Source organism: Hyperolius riggenbachi, chromosome 2 (genome assembly GCF_040937935.1).
Source record: "Hyperolius riggenbachi isolate aHypRig1 chromosome 2, aHypRig1.pri, whole genome shotgun sequence".
NCBI classification, from domain to species: Eukaryota; Metazoa; Chordata; class Amphibia; order Anura; family Hyperoliidae; genus Hyperolius; species Hyperolius riggenbachi.
The window spans coordinates 68,894,822-68,911,346 of NC_090647.1; the positions used below are offsets into that span (position 1 = coordinate 68,894,822).

Here is a 16,525-nt window from a genome sequence, read left to right on the forward strand (position 1 = left end):
TCACCTAAGGAGAGGGAAGGCTCTGGGTCGTATAGAGCCTTCCGTCTCCTCTCTCGGTGTCCTCTATCCTGTGTTGGCTCCCCCCCCCCCCCCCGTTTCAATCCCCCGCTGAAAGGGTATTTGGAAGTCTTCGGGAGCCGTGTCCTCCTGCAGACGTGCGGCTCCATACTGCACAGGCGTGAGCGTGCAAGAGAGCGTGCTTGCACAGGCGCAGTACAGGGCGGCCCTTCTTCAGGAGCACTCGGGCTCCCTGAAGACTTCTGAAGCCTCCTTCGGCCGGATAAAGCAGTATTTGACTAATTTAGTCAAATACTGCTACGGGGCGAGCCAGCACTGGAACGAGGGGACCAGGAGAGGAGCCGGAAGGCTCTATAGGACCCAGAGCCTTCCCTCTGCTTGGGTAAGTATCTGTCTCATTTTTTTTAAATGCGGTTCCCATTCACTTTAAAGAGGAACTGTAACCAAGGATTGAACTTCATCCCAATCGCTAGGCGGATCCCCTCTTTCCTAGGAGAAAATCTTCATCTTATCTAGAATAGATCATCAGACACATCTGTATGGCTGATATTGTGGTGAAACCCCTCCCACAGTGTGATGTCAGGACTTTGGTCCTGACAGTTTGCTTTCTGTGAACCTCGTTGCATTGTAGGAAATAATTGCTGTTTCCAACTCCCAAGCCAGCATAATTTCCCTCTGTGCATATGTATATCTATAAAAATAACATTTTAGCCTAGCGCATTGTTAGGGAGAGTGGCTATAAATAACGGCAGTTGTTGCTGTCTGTTTTTTTTTTTCTTGTCTGCCAGTAGTAAAGATGATTACATGTCGGCTCATTGTGGATGAAAAAACATGGACAAATTGCATGGCGAATATAAATTATTTCTTTATCTCTCTTCTATTTTGTAACTTCTTACTTTGCAATGTAATGATTTGGTTTTTTTTTTATCCCTTTTCGCTAAAGTTCCTCTATAAAGAGGCCCTGTAGTGACATATAGAAGAATGCGGTAAATTATTCAGGATACTCACTTTTATGGTAATTTGCCTAGTTTCAGCAACAGAAGCTCTTCTTGTATTTGGACTGTGTATTAATGTATATTAGTATGGAACACTAACCCCCCAGTAATGCTTAGCCTAGGCTGTTCATATATTTGGAATTCACCTCCCAAAGCATTCTGGGAGACCAGGAATATTTTGTACTGGCTTTAGGACTCGCAGTAATGAAACATTCCATACAGATCACCTGACAGGACAAAAGATGTCATTACCAGGAATAATTTAAGAATGAAAATCAGGGAGAGGAAATATTTTACAATTGACAATCAGTGACTAAATATTTTATAAATGAGTGTTTAAAAAAAGCACTTTTATTATTTTTGCTATTTTAGTACAACCTATTTTAAGTACAACCTGTACAAGAGAAGAGGTCATTACTTATGATTGCACATTGAATACACAACCATTGTGTACAACTCTTGCCCTGGTGCTAAGAGTTAATTACATTTGCCTCAATTCACTAAGATCATGCTGGAGATAATAAGGCAAGAGAAAACTTACCTCCACACAGTGAGAGAGTTAGCTTATCTCTTCATTCCTTAACCACTTAAGGACTGCAGTCATAAAACCCCTTAAGGACCAGAGCCTTTTTTTCCATTCGGACCACTGCAGCTTTCACGGTTTATTGCTCAGTCATACAACCTACCACCTAAATGAATTTTACCTCCTTTTCTTGTCACTAATACAGCTTTCTTTCGGTGCTATTTGATTGCTGCTGCGAGTTTTACTTTTTATTATATTCATCAAAAAAGACATGAATTTTGTCAAAAAAATGACTTTTTTAACTTTCTGTGCTGACATTTTTCAAATAAAGTAAAATTTCCTATACATTTGAGCGCGAAAGTTATTCTGCTACATGTCTTTGATAAAAAAAAACCATTGAGTGTATATTTATTGGATTGGGTAAAAGTTATAGCGTTTACAAACTATGGTGCCAAAAGTGAATTTTCCCATTTTCAAGCATCTCTGACTTTTCTGCGCACCTGTCAGGTTTCATGAGGGGCTAAAATTCCAGGATAGTACAAATACCCCCCAAATGACCCCATTTTGGAAAGAAGACATCCCAAAGTATTCAGTGAGAGGCATGGTGAGTTCATAGAAGATTTTATTTTTTGTCACAAGTTAGCGGAAAATGACACTTTGTAACAAAAAAAAAAAAAGTTTCCATTTCTTCTAACTTGCGACAAAAAAAAATGAAATCTGCCACGGACTCACTATGCTCCTCTCTGAATACCTTGAAGTGTCTACTTTCCAAAATGGGGTCATTTGTGGGGTGTGTTCACTGTCCTGGCATTTTGGGGGGTGCCTAATTGTAAGCACCCCTGTAAAGCCTAAAGATGCTCATTGGACTTTGGGCCCCTTAGCGCAGTTAGGCTGCAAAAAAGGGCCACACATGTGGTATTGCCGTACTCAGGAGAAGTAGTATAATGTGTTTTGGGGTGTATTTTTACACATACCCATGCTGGGTGGGAGAAATATCTCCGTAAATGACAGTTTTTTTATTTTTTTTACACACAATTGTCAATTTATAGAGATATTTCTCCCACTCAGCATGGGTATGTGGAAGAATACACCCCAAAACACATTATACTACTTCTCCTGAGTACGGCAATACCACATGTGTGGCACTTTTTTGCACCCTAACTGCGCTAAGGGGCCCAAAGTCCAATGAGTACCTTTAGGATTTCACAGGTCATTTTGAGAAATTTCGTTTCAAGACTACTCCTCACGGTTCAGGGCCCCTAAAATGCCAGGGCAGTATAGGAACCCCACAAATGACCCCATTTTAGAAAGAAGACACCCCAAGGTATTCCATTAGGAGTATGGTGAGTTCATAGAAGATTTTTTTTTTTGTCACAAGTTAGCGGAAATTGATTTTAATTGTTTTTTTTCACAAAGTGTCATTTTCCGCTAACTTGTGACAAAAATAAAATCTTCTATGAACTCACCATACTCCTAACGGAATACCTTGGGGTGTCTTCTTTCTAAAATGGGGTCATTTGTGGGGTTCCTATACTGCCCTGGCATTTTAGGGGCCCTAAACCGTGAGGAGTAGTCTTGAAACCAAATGTCGCAAAATGACCTGTGAAATCCTAAAGGTACTCATTGGACTTTGGGCCCCTTAGCGCACTTAGGGTGCAAAAAAGTGCCACACATGTGGTACCGCCGTACTCAGGAGAAGTAGTATAATGTGTTTTGGGGTGTATTTTTACACATACAGATGCTAGGTGGGAGAAATATCTCTGTAAATGACAATTATTTGATTTTTTTTACACACAATTGTCCATTTACAGAGAGATTTCTCCCACCCAGCATGGGTATGTATAAAAATACACCCCAAAACACATTATACTACGTCTTCTGAGTACGGCGATACCACATGTGTGACACTTTTTTGCAATCTAGGTGCGCTAAGGGGCCTAACGTCCTATTCACAGGTTATTTTGAGGCATTTGGATTCTAGACTACTCCTCTTGGTTTAGGGCCCCTAAAATGCCAGGGCAGTATAGGAACCCCACAAGTGACCCCATTTTAGAAAGAAGACAACCCAAGGTATTCCATTAGGGGTATGGTGAGTTCATAGAAGATTTTTTTTTTGTCACAAGTTAGCGGAAAATGACACTTTGTGAAAAAAAAACAATACATATCAATTTCCGCTAACTTGTGACAAAAAATAAAATCTTCTATGAACTCACCATACTCCTAACGGAATACCTTGGGGTGTCTTCTTTCTAGAATGAGAGAAGAACTTGAGGCAGTGGATAGCCTCGGGCGCGATCAGGCCACCCACTCTCGGCTTGGGCTGCTCCCGATTGCCACTAAACAATGAAGAGAAAGAAAAGAGGGGCGCTCTAAGCCTTCGAGTAACAACAGCGTACTAGGCCGCGGTCAAGACAAACGCTGACCGCGGCCTAGTACGCTGTGCTGGCCAAACTGGAACTAGGTGAGACCTGTCCTAGAAGTGTGCTTAACTGTTGTTACTCGAAGGCTTAGAGCGCCCTTCTTTCTAGAATGGGGTCATTTGTGGGGTTCCAATACTGCCCTGGCATTTTAGGGGCCCTAAACCGTGAGGAGTAGTCTTGAACCCAAATGTCTCAAAATGACCTGTGAAATCCTAAAGGTACTCATTGGACTTTGGGCCCCTTAGCACAGTTAGGCTGCAAAAAAGTGTCACACATGTGGTATCGCCGTACTCAGGAGAAGTAGTATAATGTGTTTTGTGGTGTATTTTTACATATAACCATGCTGAGTGGGAGAAATATCTCTGTAAATGACACATTTTTGATTTTTTTTACACACAATTGTCCATTTACAGAGAGATTTCTCCGACCCAGCATGGGTATGTGTAAAATACACCACAAAACACATTATACTACTTCTCCTGAGTATGGCGATACTACATGTGTGACACTTTTTTGCAGCCTAGGTGCGCTAAGGGGCCCAACGTCCTATTCACAGGTCATTTTGAGGCATTTGTTTTCTAGACTACTCCCCACGGTTTAGGGCCCCTAAAATGCCAGGGCAGTATAGGAACCCCACAAGTGACCCCATTTTAGAAAGAAGACACCCCAAGGTATTCCGTTAGGGGTATGGTGAGTTCATAGAAGATTTTATTTTTTGTCACAAGTTAGTGAAAAATGACACTTTGTGAAAAAAACAATAAAAATCCAATTTCCGCTAACTTTTGACAAAAAATAAAATCTTCTATGAACTCATCATACACCTAACAGAATACCTTGGGGTGTCTTCTTTCTAAAATGGGGTCACTTGTGGGGTTCCTATACTGCCCTGGCATTTTACGGGCCCAAAACTGTGAGTAGTCTGGAAACCAAATTTCTCAAAATGACTGTTCAGGGGTATAAGCATCTGCAAATTTTGATGACAGGTGGCCTATGAGGGGGCAAATTTTGTGGAAACGGTCATAAGCAGGGTGGCCTCTTAGATGACAGGATGTATTGGGCCTGATCTGATGGATAGGAGTGCTAGGGGGGTGACAGGAGGTGATTGATGGGTGTCTCAGGGGGCGGTTAGAGGGGAAAATAGATGCAATCAATGCACTGGGGAGGTGATCGGAAGGGGGTCTGAGGGGGATCTGAGGGTTTGGCCGAGTGATCAGGAGCCCACACGGGGCAAATTAGGGCCTGATCTGATGGGTAGGTGTGCTAGGGGGTGACAGGAGGTGATTTATGGGTGTCTCAAGGTGTGATTAGAGGGGGGAAATAGATGCAAGCAATGCACTAGCGAGGTGATCAGGGCTGGGGTCTGAGGGCGTTCTGAGGTGTGGGCGGGTGATTGGGTGCCCGCAAGGGGCAGATTAGGGTCTAATGTGATGGGTAACAGTGACAGGTGGTGATAGGGGGTGATTGATGGGTAATTAGTGGGGTGATTGTGTGCAAACGGTGGTCTGGGGGGTGGGCAGGGGGGGTCAGAGGGGTACTGTGGGCGATCAGGGGGCAGGGGGGGCAGATCAGTGTGTTTGGGTGCAGACTAGGGTGGCTGCAGCCTGCCCTGGTGGTCCCTCGGACACTGGGACCACCAGGGCAAGAGGCAGCCTGTATAATACACTTTGTAAACATTACAAAGCGTATTATACGCTTCCTATCCGGCGATCGTCGGGTTAACAACCCGCCGGCGCTTCCGATTGGCCGGCGGGTTGACGTCGCGGGTGGGCGGAGCCTATTGCCGGCGGATGCGCGCGATCCCCGGCCAAAGAGTGCCCCAGGATCTGACGCCATTCTGCGTTACGTGGTCCTCGGGCTGCCACTTTGCCGCCGCCAATATGAAGTAGGCGGTCGGCAAGTGGTTAAGTTACCTCCTCTGTAGTTAATTTACCTCCTCTGTAGTTAATTTACCTCCTCTGTAGTTAATTTCACACGCAGTTAATAAACAGCCTGTCTTTAACTGTGGAGTTATTTTAAGGATTGAAGAGTTAACTTAAAGACAGAAGAGTTAACTTTAGGTTTGCCTGTGGTAAAATGTTTGTGAATACTACATGCCTTATCACCATGGTGACCACTCTAGAAACGTTATTAAAGACAGGAGATAAGCTTAGTGAATTGAGGCCATTGTATATTACTTTATGTTAACACTAGGAGAGGCTGAATGGGTTTCTCTTAACCACTTGAAGACCACAGGTTTATACTCCCCTAGTGACCAGGCCAATGTTTTAGCACTTCACATCTTTAATGTAAAGAACACAGGGACACCGAGAGCCCAATATAGTGTAGTATGTATGAAACAGGGGAGGATAGGTGAAAGGTAAGTGTAGTATGCTCACAAACCAGGGTTCTCTCCAAGGCAACCACTGTTACAGCAGATGGGGAGAATAAGCCTGTACCCACTCAGGAGTAAGAAGTCACTCTCTGTAGATAGGAAGAAACATAGAACATTTTCCGCCCTTCCACCCAGGGTGGATAGAAATTAGATGCAGGTGAACAGAGGCACCAAGAGAGTAAAACAATATGATAAAAGTTTTAAAACATGGATGTGGTAGAGGTGGAGACCTAGCCACTCTCAAGGACACTGAAAATAGTACTCTTTCAAGTAAAGCAACAAACCATTTATTTATACACTCCACTTTGTTACATTCCAATTTATATTTATATGAAGTGTTTCTGGTGCTGAAACCAAAATAATGAATGTAGAATTGAGTATCCTGAATTATTACATTCTACTATATGTCATTATGGTGCCTCTTTAAAGCAGTAATGTAGGGGGGAAAAGAGTTCCCCGCAGACATCCTGTACCCGCGCAGCCACTCACCGATGCACTGGTCCACACCTCTGGTTCTCTTCTGGAATTTCTGACTTTAAAGTCGGGGAACCACTATGCCTGCACGGCCACGCCCTCACTCCAGCTGACATCACCAGGAGTGTATTGTGCAAGCCCAGTACAGTCTGCGCCTGCGCAGGAAGCTCCTGGTGACGTCAGAGGGAGCGAGGACACGATCGCGCAGGCGCAGTGGTTTTTCGACTTTAAAATTGGAAATTGTAGAAGTGAACCGAAGGCGAGGACAGGAGCATCGGTGAGTGGCTGCGTGGGCACAGGACGTCTGTGGGGGACCATTAGAAGCCCCAGGTAAGTTCAACTCTTTTTCCCTCTACCCCCCTACAGTACTCCTTTAAAGAGAACCTGAGGTGGGGATCGGAGAAAGAAATCTATACACAGAGGCTGGATCTGGCTATAGTGCCCAGCCTCTGTTGCTAGTTGAATCCCCCCTAAGTGCCCCCTGTGCTCCGCTCTCCCCCATAAATTACGGCCGCGCTCTCGGGCATTGTTTACCTTACTAATGTCACTCACGCCGCTCCCCCCCGCCTCCTGCAGAGCGCCGGTCCCAGCCCGCGTCCCTTCCCTCCAATCAGCGGTGAGGGAAGGGACGTGGGCGGGGACCGGCGCTCTGCAGGAGGCGTGATTTGATTTTCTTTGCAACTTTCTTGAGTAATTAGCTTCATCATCTCGTTATTTTTTCGTAAATAGCTCAGTTCAAAGCTAAAGATGGCCATACATGATTTACAGTTTTAGCTTGTTTTTGTTTTTTTGTTTTGTTTTTACTACAAAAATCTGATCAATTGATCCACTTGATTAAATAATCAGAAAAATCAAACCAATATGCAAAACATTGATCAAACAAATGATAAATAAATAACAAATAACAATTTCAGTTTATATATTTTCCAGATTTTTGCAACACAGCCGACCTGATTTTTATGGAAAAATCTAACGTTTTTTTTCTTGAACCAAAAAAAAAATATTTTCAATTTCTTATTCAATCTATCAATTGTATCGAAAAAAAATGGTAACATCAATTGATTTGATTGTACTGTATATGGCCACCTTTAGACTAACCAGGTTGATGGCATTGAAAACCTAAATTATTATTTTTTTTGTGTTGATATAGCTGGAATCTGTCATTGGATATATTGCCAAAAATGGGCTAAAAATAAGTTCAATGTCTTTTGTGTCACAGAAAGCCGAGATTGCCGTGGCTCCTTTGACCATCACCCTGGTACGAGAAGAGGTCATCGATTTCTCCAAACCATTCATGAGCTTAGGGATATCAATTATGATAAAAAAGCCTCAAAAATCAAAACCGGGAGTCTTTTCTTTTCTGGACCCTTTGGCTTATGAGATCTGGATGTGCATTGTTTTCGCCTACATCGGTGTCAGCGTAGTCCTTTTCCTTGTGAGCCGATTTAGCCCCTATGAGTGGCATACGGAAGAACCGGAGGACGGGAAGGACGGACCCAGTGACCAGCCTCCAAATGAGTTTGGAATTTTCAACAGTCTTTGGTTCTCCCTCGGAGCCTTCATGCAGCAAGGATGTGATATATCGCCAAGGTTAGTACAAAAACTTTCCTAACATAATACATCTACACAAGTATACACATTGGGAGCTATTTGTAACAGTGATAATTAGCCAATCGCCTGAAGAGTGCACTTATCTCTGCCAATCATCAATTCCCCGTATATTAGATTTTGCTTATTTTCATGATCACTTTTGCTGACACTTATTGATGTGGTAATACTAATGTCACCATATACTGTACATAAATTGTCGTTCAGTGTGATTATCATTGGGGTTGATCAATGAGAGATGCAAATATTTCAGGATTATGTAAAATTGTTTGTAAATATATGGAGCTTGAAAATGAAGCAATTGATTTAAACCTGGGGGGACTTGATTGGTCCTTTTTTAAGTTGTATACATTTGCATACACATTTACATAATCGTGCATGAACTAGGAAATATTTGGATCTCATTGATCATCCCTAATTGCCACTATAGTCAAGGGTTTTGGAGGTGGCACACCTTACCAAACGTAGGTTTGGTGCATAACCAAGGTGCCAAACAAAATACCTAGTACAAGTAGCAGAGTCCAAGGTTTGGTTAGCACACCAGAGTAAGTTTGTAGGAGTATTTATTCCCTAATGTAAATCAACACAATTTTTGACCTTCACCAGAAAGTGCAGACACATAAGATATGCTTATATGTCTGCCCCCTATGTGGCCCTGAAACAATTGTCAAACGAAGTGTTGACTTGCATTAAGGAATAAATACTCCTACAAACTTTCTCTGGTATGCTAGCCAAACCTTGGACTTTGCTAATTGTCACTATAGATCACCAAACACCACCTTTAAAGTGGATCCGAGATGAACTTTTACTCATTGCATAATTGTGTTCCATTCCTATTGTTTATAGGGCACTCCTCAAGCCAAATACTTTTTTGTTTTTGTTTTAATACTCTAATTCCCTATAAACTAAATAAACCATGCCCACAGGTTTTCAGAGAGCCTTGGCAGTAGCAAGGGCCCATGGGAGCTCAGTCTGGGCAGGAGGAGGAGGAGGTGTTACTAGCCATTGATTTCAGAGGCAGAGGGGAGGAGTGAGGAGGGGGGATTAGGTTTTTTTTCACAGTCTGAGTGCTGATGGTGCAGATAAGCCTGCCTCTGTGTAATGTTTACAAACAACATGGCTGCTGTCATTGTATCACAGGAAGAAATCATAATTTTCTATTAAATCTGTTTGCTGCTAGATTTGCTGTGTAAACTATCTAAACTTTAGATAAGATATATAAATTACTTGTTATAGTTAGTTTTTCATCTCGGATCCGCTTTAAGGCAGAGAATGTTATTGGCAGGGTTTTCATTTATTTAATCTTAAATAGAGTGTAAAAAGGTTAGAACCTCAGTCAAGATCTCATTGCTGCAGTGTATGCTGATATTCAGGGCTGTCCTGAAGGACAGGCAGGAAAGGCAGGGGCCCTAGAGCACAGCAGCAAGAGGGGTGGATTTGGCTGGGAAAACATACACTAGTCAGAGGGACTAAGGCTTAGAACTCTGCTCCTTTAAAGTGAACCCAGCCAGGGCTGGCAGACAACTAGTATTATTTAAAAGGAAATAAATATGTCAGCCTCCATATCACTCTCACCTTGGGTTCACTTTAACTTACATTTAAGCAGTTGTGTGGCTGAGAGCGTAACAGGAGGGAGGGCAGAAGAAGCCACACTTAGCACATTAGGTACTCTGCACACTTCCTGCATTGCTTCCTGCACACCTAAGTTGTGTTCACATGTGTCTTGGAAACCTTGCCACTTTAATTTTTTTTAAACTTGTAAAACGTTTCCCCCCAACCAGAGTCAGACTATGGGGGCTGTCAATAGCAGTCTTTAAACAGCTTATAGAAGGGAAAAGCAAAACAAGACCCTTACCTGCATGTGATGCATAAATAATAGTGTATATGAGAAAACAAACATTGGTAGGGTTTACTGGCCAAGTGTAAGTCTTGCACATTCCTTATAAAAAGTAACATTTATTGAACACATCTAAATATCAAGTACAATATGTGGCCTAACCCACGTTCCGTAGGAGCACTGCTTCTTCTTCAGAGGTATAGTATTGAAAGTAGATATCCATGAAGATGGGAATAAAATCATAGTAACTATAAACCAAGAAATAAATAAACATTAGTTACAATAGTTACAATGATTATATATAATTCAGCAAGAAGGGAAGATGGGGGAGAAGGGGAGGTTGTTGTTGGTCATTGACAAAGAGCGATGCTGCATATCCCTGACAATATATAACCACTGTAATTGGGTCTATGTGATTCACAGAAGAGGCTGAACAGACTTGTACATATTCTGGCAAGTTGAAGCATCCACATGGCGTATATGTATTCCTCCTCTGTACATAGCTGTCTGACAGCAGTCACAGTAATAACCACAGGAAACACTTGTCAAATATCTGACACCCCTCCATACGCAAAACACACAGATTACACGTCCTTCAAGTCATCCATCATCGTTTTATGACATCGGCTTTTATAGGAATGCGCTGTCGCCACAGTTTAATTTGTGCCGTATATAAATAATAATATGCAGCCTTTTTCAAGTGTTGCTTTTTATGAGGGCGCAGTAAATTTGTAAATAATTTAAGCGCTGAATGATAATTAAAGGGTGAGTAAAAGCTGTAAGGCACAGAATGGGGAAAAATGATCGAAAAAGATGGACCCTGAGCTGGGATGGTGGGCTCTACGAAGACATATGCCAAATGTCAGACATAGTCCATCCGACATAGAAAAAATGCCTCTTAAGATCAAAGTGTTGGACGAAGACCAACACTTTGATCAACGCTGGCCACATACCCTGCTGCAACATGTAATATAAATATTATGTTCCACATTTGGGCTTTTTGTAGTGGCCACGCCGCCAGATCTGATCTGGACCGGCATCATGCTTTTACTTGTAATAACGGAATTACGCTAACGTGAATGCAAGGGGCAGAGCGACGGTGAGCAAGCTGGTGCCCCCATAACAGTAAAAAAAAAAAAAAACATAATTCAAGCTTTTAATTCATTAATCTCATAAGTTTATTTTCGTTACAGATTTGCTTTAGGGCACGTTTCCACTTGTGCAGTGGGAATCACCGTGGGCAAAAATTTGATGCGGATGCAAATTTTGCATGCAGTTGTATGCAAATTTGCATACGATTTTGCATGGATGTCGCATGGTGTCGCATTTTGCATGGTGTTTTTGTGACTACACTTGTTATAATAATAATAATGACATTTGTATAGTGCTTTTCTCAGAGCGCTCAAGAGCTGCAGCCACTAAGGGCACGTTTAGGAGCCACCATGCAGTGTAAGGAAGTCTTTTCCAAGGACTTCTTACTTAATAGGTACTGACCCTAGCCAGGATTTGAACCCTGGTCTCCTATTGCCAAGGCAGAGCCCTTAACCAGTACACTATCCAGCTACTGCTATGGGTGCGAAGAACATGATGACCACACTTGTTTTAGGACCCTTTGTGAGATGGGCTCTAAGGTTGTGAAGGGCACCAAGGGAAGGCAAGGGAAGTGGTTTGAACATTGGGAAACCCATTAAAGTTTTGCTGTCGGGCCAGTAAATTGTAGTTATGTCACTGCCAACAACATTCATGAATATAATGTGTTGATACTTGTAATGGATAGCCCAAAATATAGCTGAAAAGTAATCCTCTGCTGTGATGATATTGCATAGCCTGCATTATAGTGTTACTGTATGTAAAAATGTGAACATTGTACAACGTGGCAGCTGTAATCCTATACTGACACATTCATGTTTAGATCTCTCTCAGGTCGCATTGTTGGAGGTGTATGGTGGTTCTTTACCCTCATTATTATCTCATCTTATACGGCCAATTTGGCTGCCTTCTTGACGGTCGAAAGAATGGTTTCGCCAATAGAAAGTGCCGAAGACCTTGCGAAACAAACAGAAATTGCCTATGGAACACTAGATGCCGGGTCTACTAAAGAGTTTTTCAAAGTAAGTGGATGAGTAAATCATTTTTAATGTTAGATATTTTTATTGCGCTATCACGATTTCTGCAGGTGTCTATGGAGTGCTGTCAGCAAATGTCACCAATAGCTGTCCCTGTGTCAGGTTCTCAATCTAATGTCCCCTTAACAGACTAGCAGAAGTTTTGATATAAGCTAGTTTACCTACCTATATATTTGCAGGTTATGGGAGGAAACTAGAACATCCAAACTAACCCACGCACATGCGGAGACAGCATGCAATCTCCATACACACTGTATCCTAGGACATGAACCAGGAACCCTAGTGCAGGAAGACAGGTGCTAGTCAGTGTTCCAAAGTGCTAACTTTTTAATCCCATGTCACACCTCTCTACCACTTTCTGGCTGTATTCTGCAATCCTCCCTTTGTGTGAGCCACTCAAAGGGACTTGAGTGTAATTGCATATATGCATATTATGAATTAAGGACCTTGAGATTTATGAATTAAACACTAACTCCCCCCCACCTACGCTTAACACTATCCTCCCTACCTATGCATAACACTAACCTCCCTCCACCCACGCCTAACACTAACCTCCCCCCACCCACGCCTAACACTAACCTCCACATCTATGCCTAACACTAACCCTACAATAACCAGCACCAAGCCACAACTGATTCCCCAGCACCTGATTACTCACCCTCTGCTTCTGTGTGGAGTTTGACCATAAGATAGCTGAACTCCAAGCTTATCTTATCTTATTGAATCCCGCCACTGCTTACGTCTGTGACCAGAGACCCCAGTGCCTAAATAACCCTGGGTGCCACTTACACACACCCACCATCAATGTCTGGCATTCAGCTACATGATGACTCAGGGTGACAATTAGTTGCCCCATTGCTGCCACCACCAGTTGCCAGAGTTCAGCTATATAACAATGGAACTCCGGTACCAAATTTACACTAATCCCCTAAGTGATGCCTAAACCGAACCCCCCCCCCTTTGCTTAACCTTAGCCCCCCCTTACCTGATATCTAACCTTATTATGCCTGCTCGGCGTCCTGTTGAAAAGGTCAGGTGATAAAACGGTGGACACCATTTTGCCCAATATGCAAACTGCAGCTACAAATAGTGGGAGCGAACCTTTTCAACCGGACGTGTCTTGTGCCCCCATTCGGTGCCACTCCAGATGCAAATGGGGATGCAGTTTATTATTATCATTATTTTTTAATGCATGCAGTCACTTTAATTTTTTGTTTCTATTTATATCCTCCTGGTTATTACACTTAATTCATCTCAGTGATACTCACCCAATTACATTAATATGCATCTGTAGACATTCATGCGCACAGAAACATCACTTGCTATTTCAGAAACGGCATGCTTGTGTGTGGCTTGATTTACACACAAGGTTCAGTTTCTAAGGATCATTTCAGGAAAGCGGTGCCCGTGTGATGTGACGGATGGGGTTTGCTGCTTATGGGAGATAGCTGAGATCCTGGCGGCAGAACTGAGAGGCGGCGCACGTGCTGAGCAGCAGTGCTTCTGTATCCATACATTTAACAGCTGCATGAAAGAGCTATAGTTTACTTCGCCTCGGGCGAACAGGCCTTACGTTTGTCATTTGCATCGCATGTATTGATCTGGGCACACGAGGTAAAGGGTGTCTGTGTGTATAGATCATTACTTCTCGTTCCTCGGGGGGCTGAAAGAAGCAAAAAAAAAAAAAATAATAATTACAAGAACATCATATAACAAATCCAGTATAACAGTTGCTGGCATTGACGGAATTGCTATGCATAAAACACCCAGTGGGAATTTTCTTCTCCACTAATGAGCTATGATTTCAGGATTACAAAAAAAGGGAAAAAATCACTTACAGAAGTCTGCTAAGCACTGCTTCATCTATAAGGTTTACATTCTTTAAAGTGGGGCTCTAAGGCTAAACACAAATGACCTGTTGAAATGTTCTACCTGCCAGAGCATACATCAGATAATAAGGGCGCCAGGAAAGAAGGGCACGGGGTATAGAAAACATGTTTAAATATTGTCTATAACAATATTTTTTTGTATCTTTATCTGAGATAGAATAATAAATATGTTAAAATAACAGTTATAAAATGGGGTCTGGGTGAAGCCGAAAACGCAAAATATTGTCTATAACAATGAAACTGAACCTGTGTTTACAGTCGTAATAAGCATAGTAAAACATTGGTAAATATTACCGATATTTTACTACTACTAAACCTAACCCTACTCTCATACAGAACATTCCCTCTACCAATGCCTACCCCTAAAACCTCCCCCCTGTTGGTGCCCAGCCCTAAGACCCTCCCACCCATTGGTGCCTAACACTAAGACCCAACCTGGTTTTGCATAACCCTACACCCCCCTTTCTCCACTGCAAATAGCGTTAATACTAACAGATTCTAAGATAGTACATTTTAAAAACGATAATTTACAAAATTATTATTCTTAAAGGAGAACTGTAGTGAGAGGTATATGGAGGCTGCCATATTTATTTCCATTTAAGCAATACCAGTTGCCTGGCTGCCCTGCTGATCCTCTGCCTCTAATACTTTTAGCCATAGACCCTGAACAAGCATGCAGCAGATCAGGTGTTTCTGACAATTTAGACAGATAAAACAAGATTAGCTGCATGCTTGTTTATGGTGTGATTCAGACACTTCTTCAGCCAAATAGATCAGCAGGAACGCCAGGCAACTGGTATTGCTTAAAAGGAAATAAATATGGCAGCCTCTACATACCTCTCACTACAGTTCTCCTTTAAAACTAATTTCAAAATGATAAAAAAAAGTTAAAATGATAATTTACAGATTATTGTCAATACAAAATTTAAAGCGATATTTTGTAAAACACTTAGGGCCATATTCTATTGCTGAACTCGCCAGCGCTAAGCACTGGCGAGTTCTTAACTTAGGCGTTGGGGGCATCGCCTAATCTTACTAAACTTTAGACCCCCCCCCCAGGCGGAAAAGAACTCGCTTGGGCGATATAATCGCCCAGCGAGTTCTTACCACAGAATCCAATTACCCTGTACATGCCTCCGGGAAGCAATGTTTCCCGGCAGACATGAGCGTTAGTTTAGACCTGCAAAAAGCAGGTCTAAACCAGCTAATGCACGTCGCCGCCGCCGCAGCATCTGAGGGTCTCCCCGCGCAGCTCTGCAAAGGCTCCCCTGTCATTATACGTACCGCCGCCGATCACCCGACGCCTCTCGCCGCAAAATCCATCACGTAATTACAGTGTATCTAACACTGTAATTACTGTCCGCATAGGAGCCCGGGCAAAGCATCTTTGAATCTGCAGCCGGACAGACAGCGGACCAATGGGGAGCCCGGCTGCAGATTCAAAGATGCTTTGTCTGGGCTCCTATGCGGACAGTAATTACAGTGTTAGATACACTGTAATTACGTGATGGATTTTGCGGCGAGAGGCGTCGGGTGATCGGCGGCGGTACGTATAATGACAGGGGAGCCTTTGCAGAGCTGCGCGGGGGCTTCTAAATTGTGCGGCGACCCGATGGGGAGCTCTGGGGGTCTCCTTATTAAAGGAGACCCCCAGATGCTGCGGCAGAAGATGGCGGCGATGTTCATCGGGCGAGTGCGCATGTGTGGGGAGTGAGGCCGTGGTGCTGATGGACAGCACCACAGCGTAAACCTCCCTCCCCATCGCTCAGTAAAAGGGAGCATCGCGCGAAGGATATGGGCAATAGGATTTGCCGGTAATCCTCGCGCGATGGCAAGGTGATAAGTAGCTCGCATCTGCAAGCTACTTATCGCCTTGAATAGGATATGGCCATTATTCTGAAAAGAAAATGTTTTTGATTGGACAGGCAGGGCGCCCACCATTTATCGGGTGCCCAGGTTTCTTTTTTTGCACCCAATTGCTGATATATTTCATTAGCACCTATAGTCCATTAGCCCCAAACACCTAAATTTCCTGATTCCCTGCCAGAATCTTTTAATTCCGTCCAGCCAGGTTTGTGCTTCAGCTAGCCTAGCCATGCAATAAAAAAAAAGGTGTCATCCGTAAACTACCCCCCCCCCCACCTTATACCCTACAGTTGAACATGGACAGAGCCCCTTTCCAGGCTGCTGATAGGATAGTGCAGTTCAACAGCTAACTGATGGGCTTATAATTTAGCTTTACTCCTGTGTTTAATCTTTGAAGA

At 43.0% G+C, this 16,525-nt stretch overlaps 1 protein-coding gene across 6 annotated transcripts in view; it reads left to right on the top strand.

Annotated features, from left to right (window-relative positions):
- Positions 1-16,525, top strand: part of GRIA4 (glutamate ionotropic receptor AMPA type subunit 4) — a 516,232-nt gene that overhangs the window by 456,441 nt on the left and 43,266 nt on the right. For all 6 annotated transcript variants that reach the window (XM_068266875.1, XM_068266874.1, XM_068266873.1 and 3 more), the window contains exons 11-12: positions 8,021-8,391; positions 12,159-12,357. In XM_068266875.1, the coding sequence (XP_068122976.1) occupies positions 8,021-8,391; positions 12,159-12,357 (570 nt within the window). The remainder of the gene's footprint in view (positions 1-8,020; positions 8,392-12,158; positions 12,358-16,525) is intronic.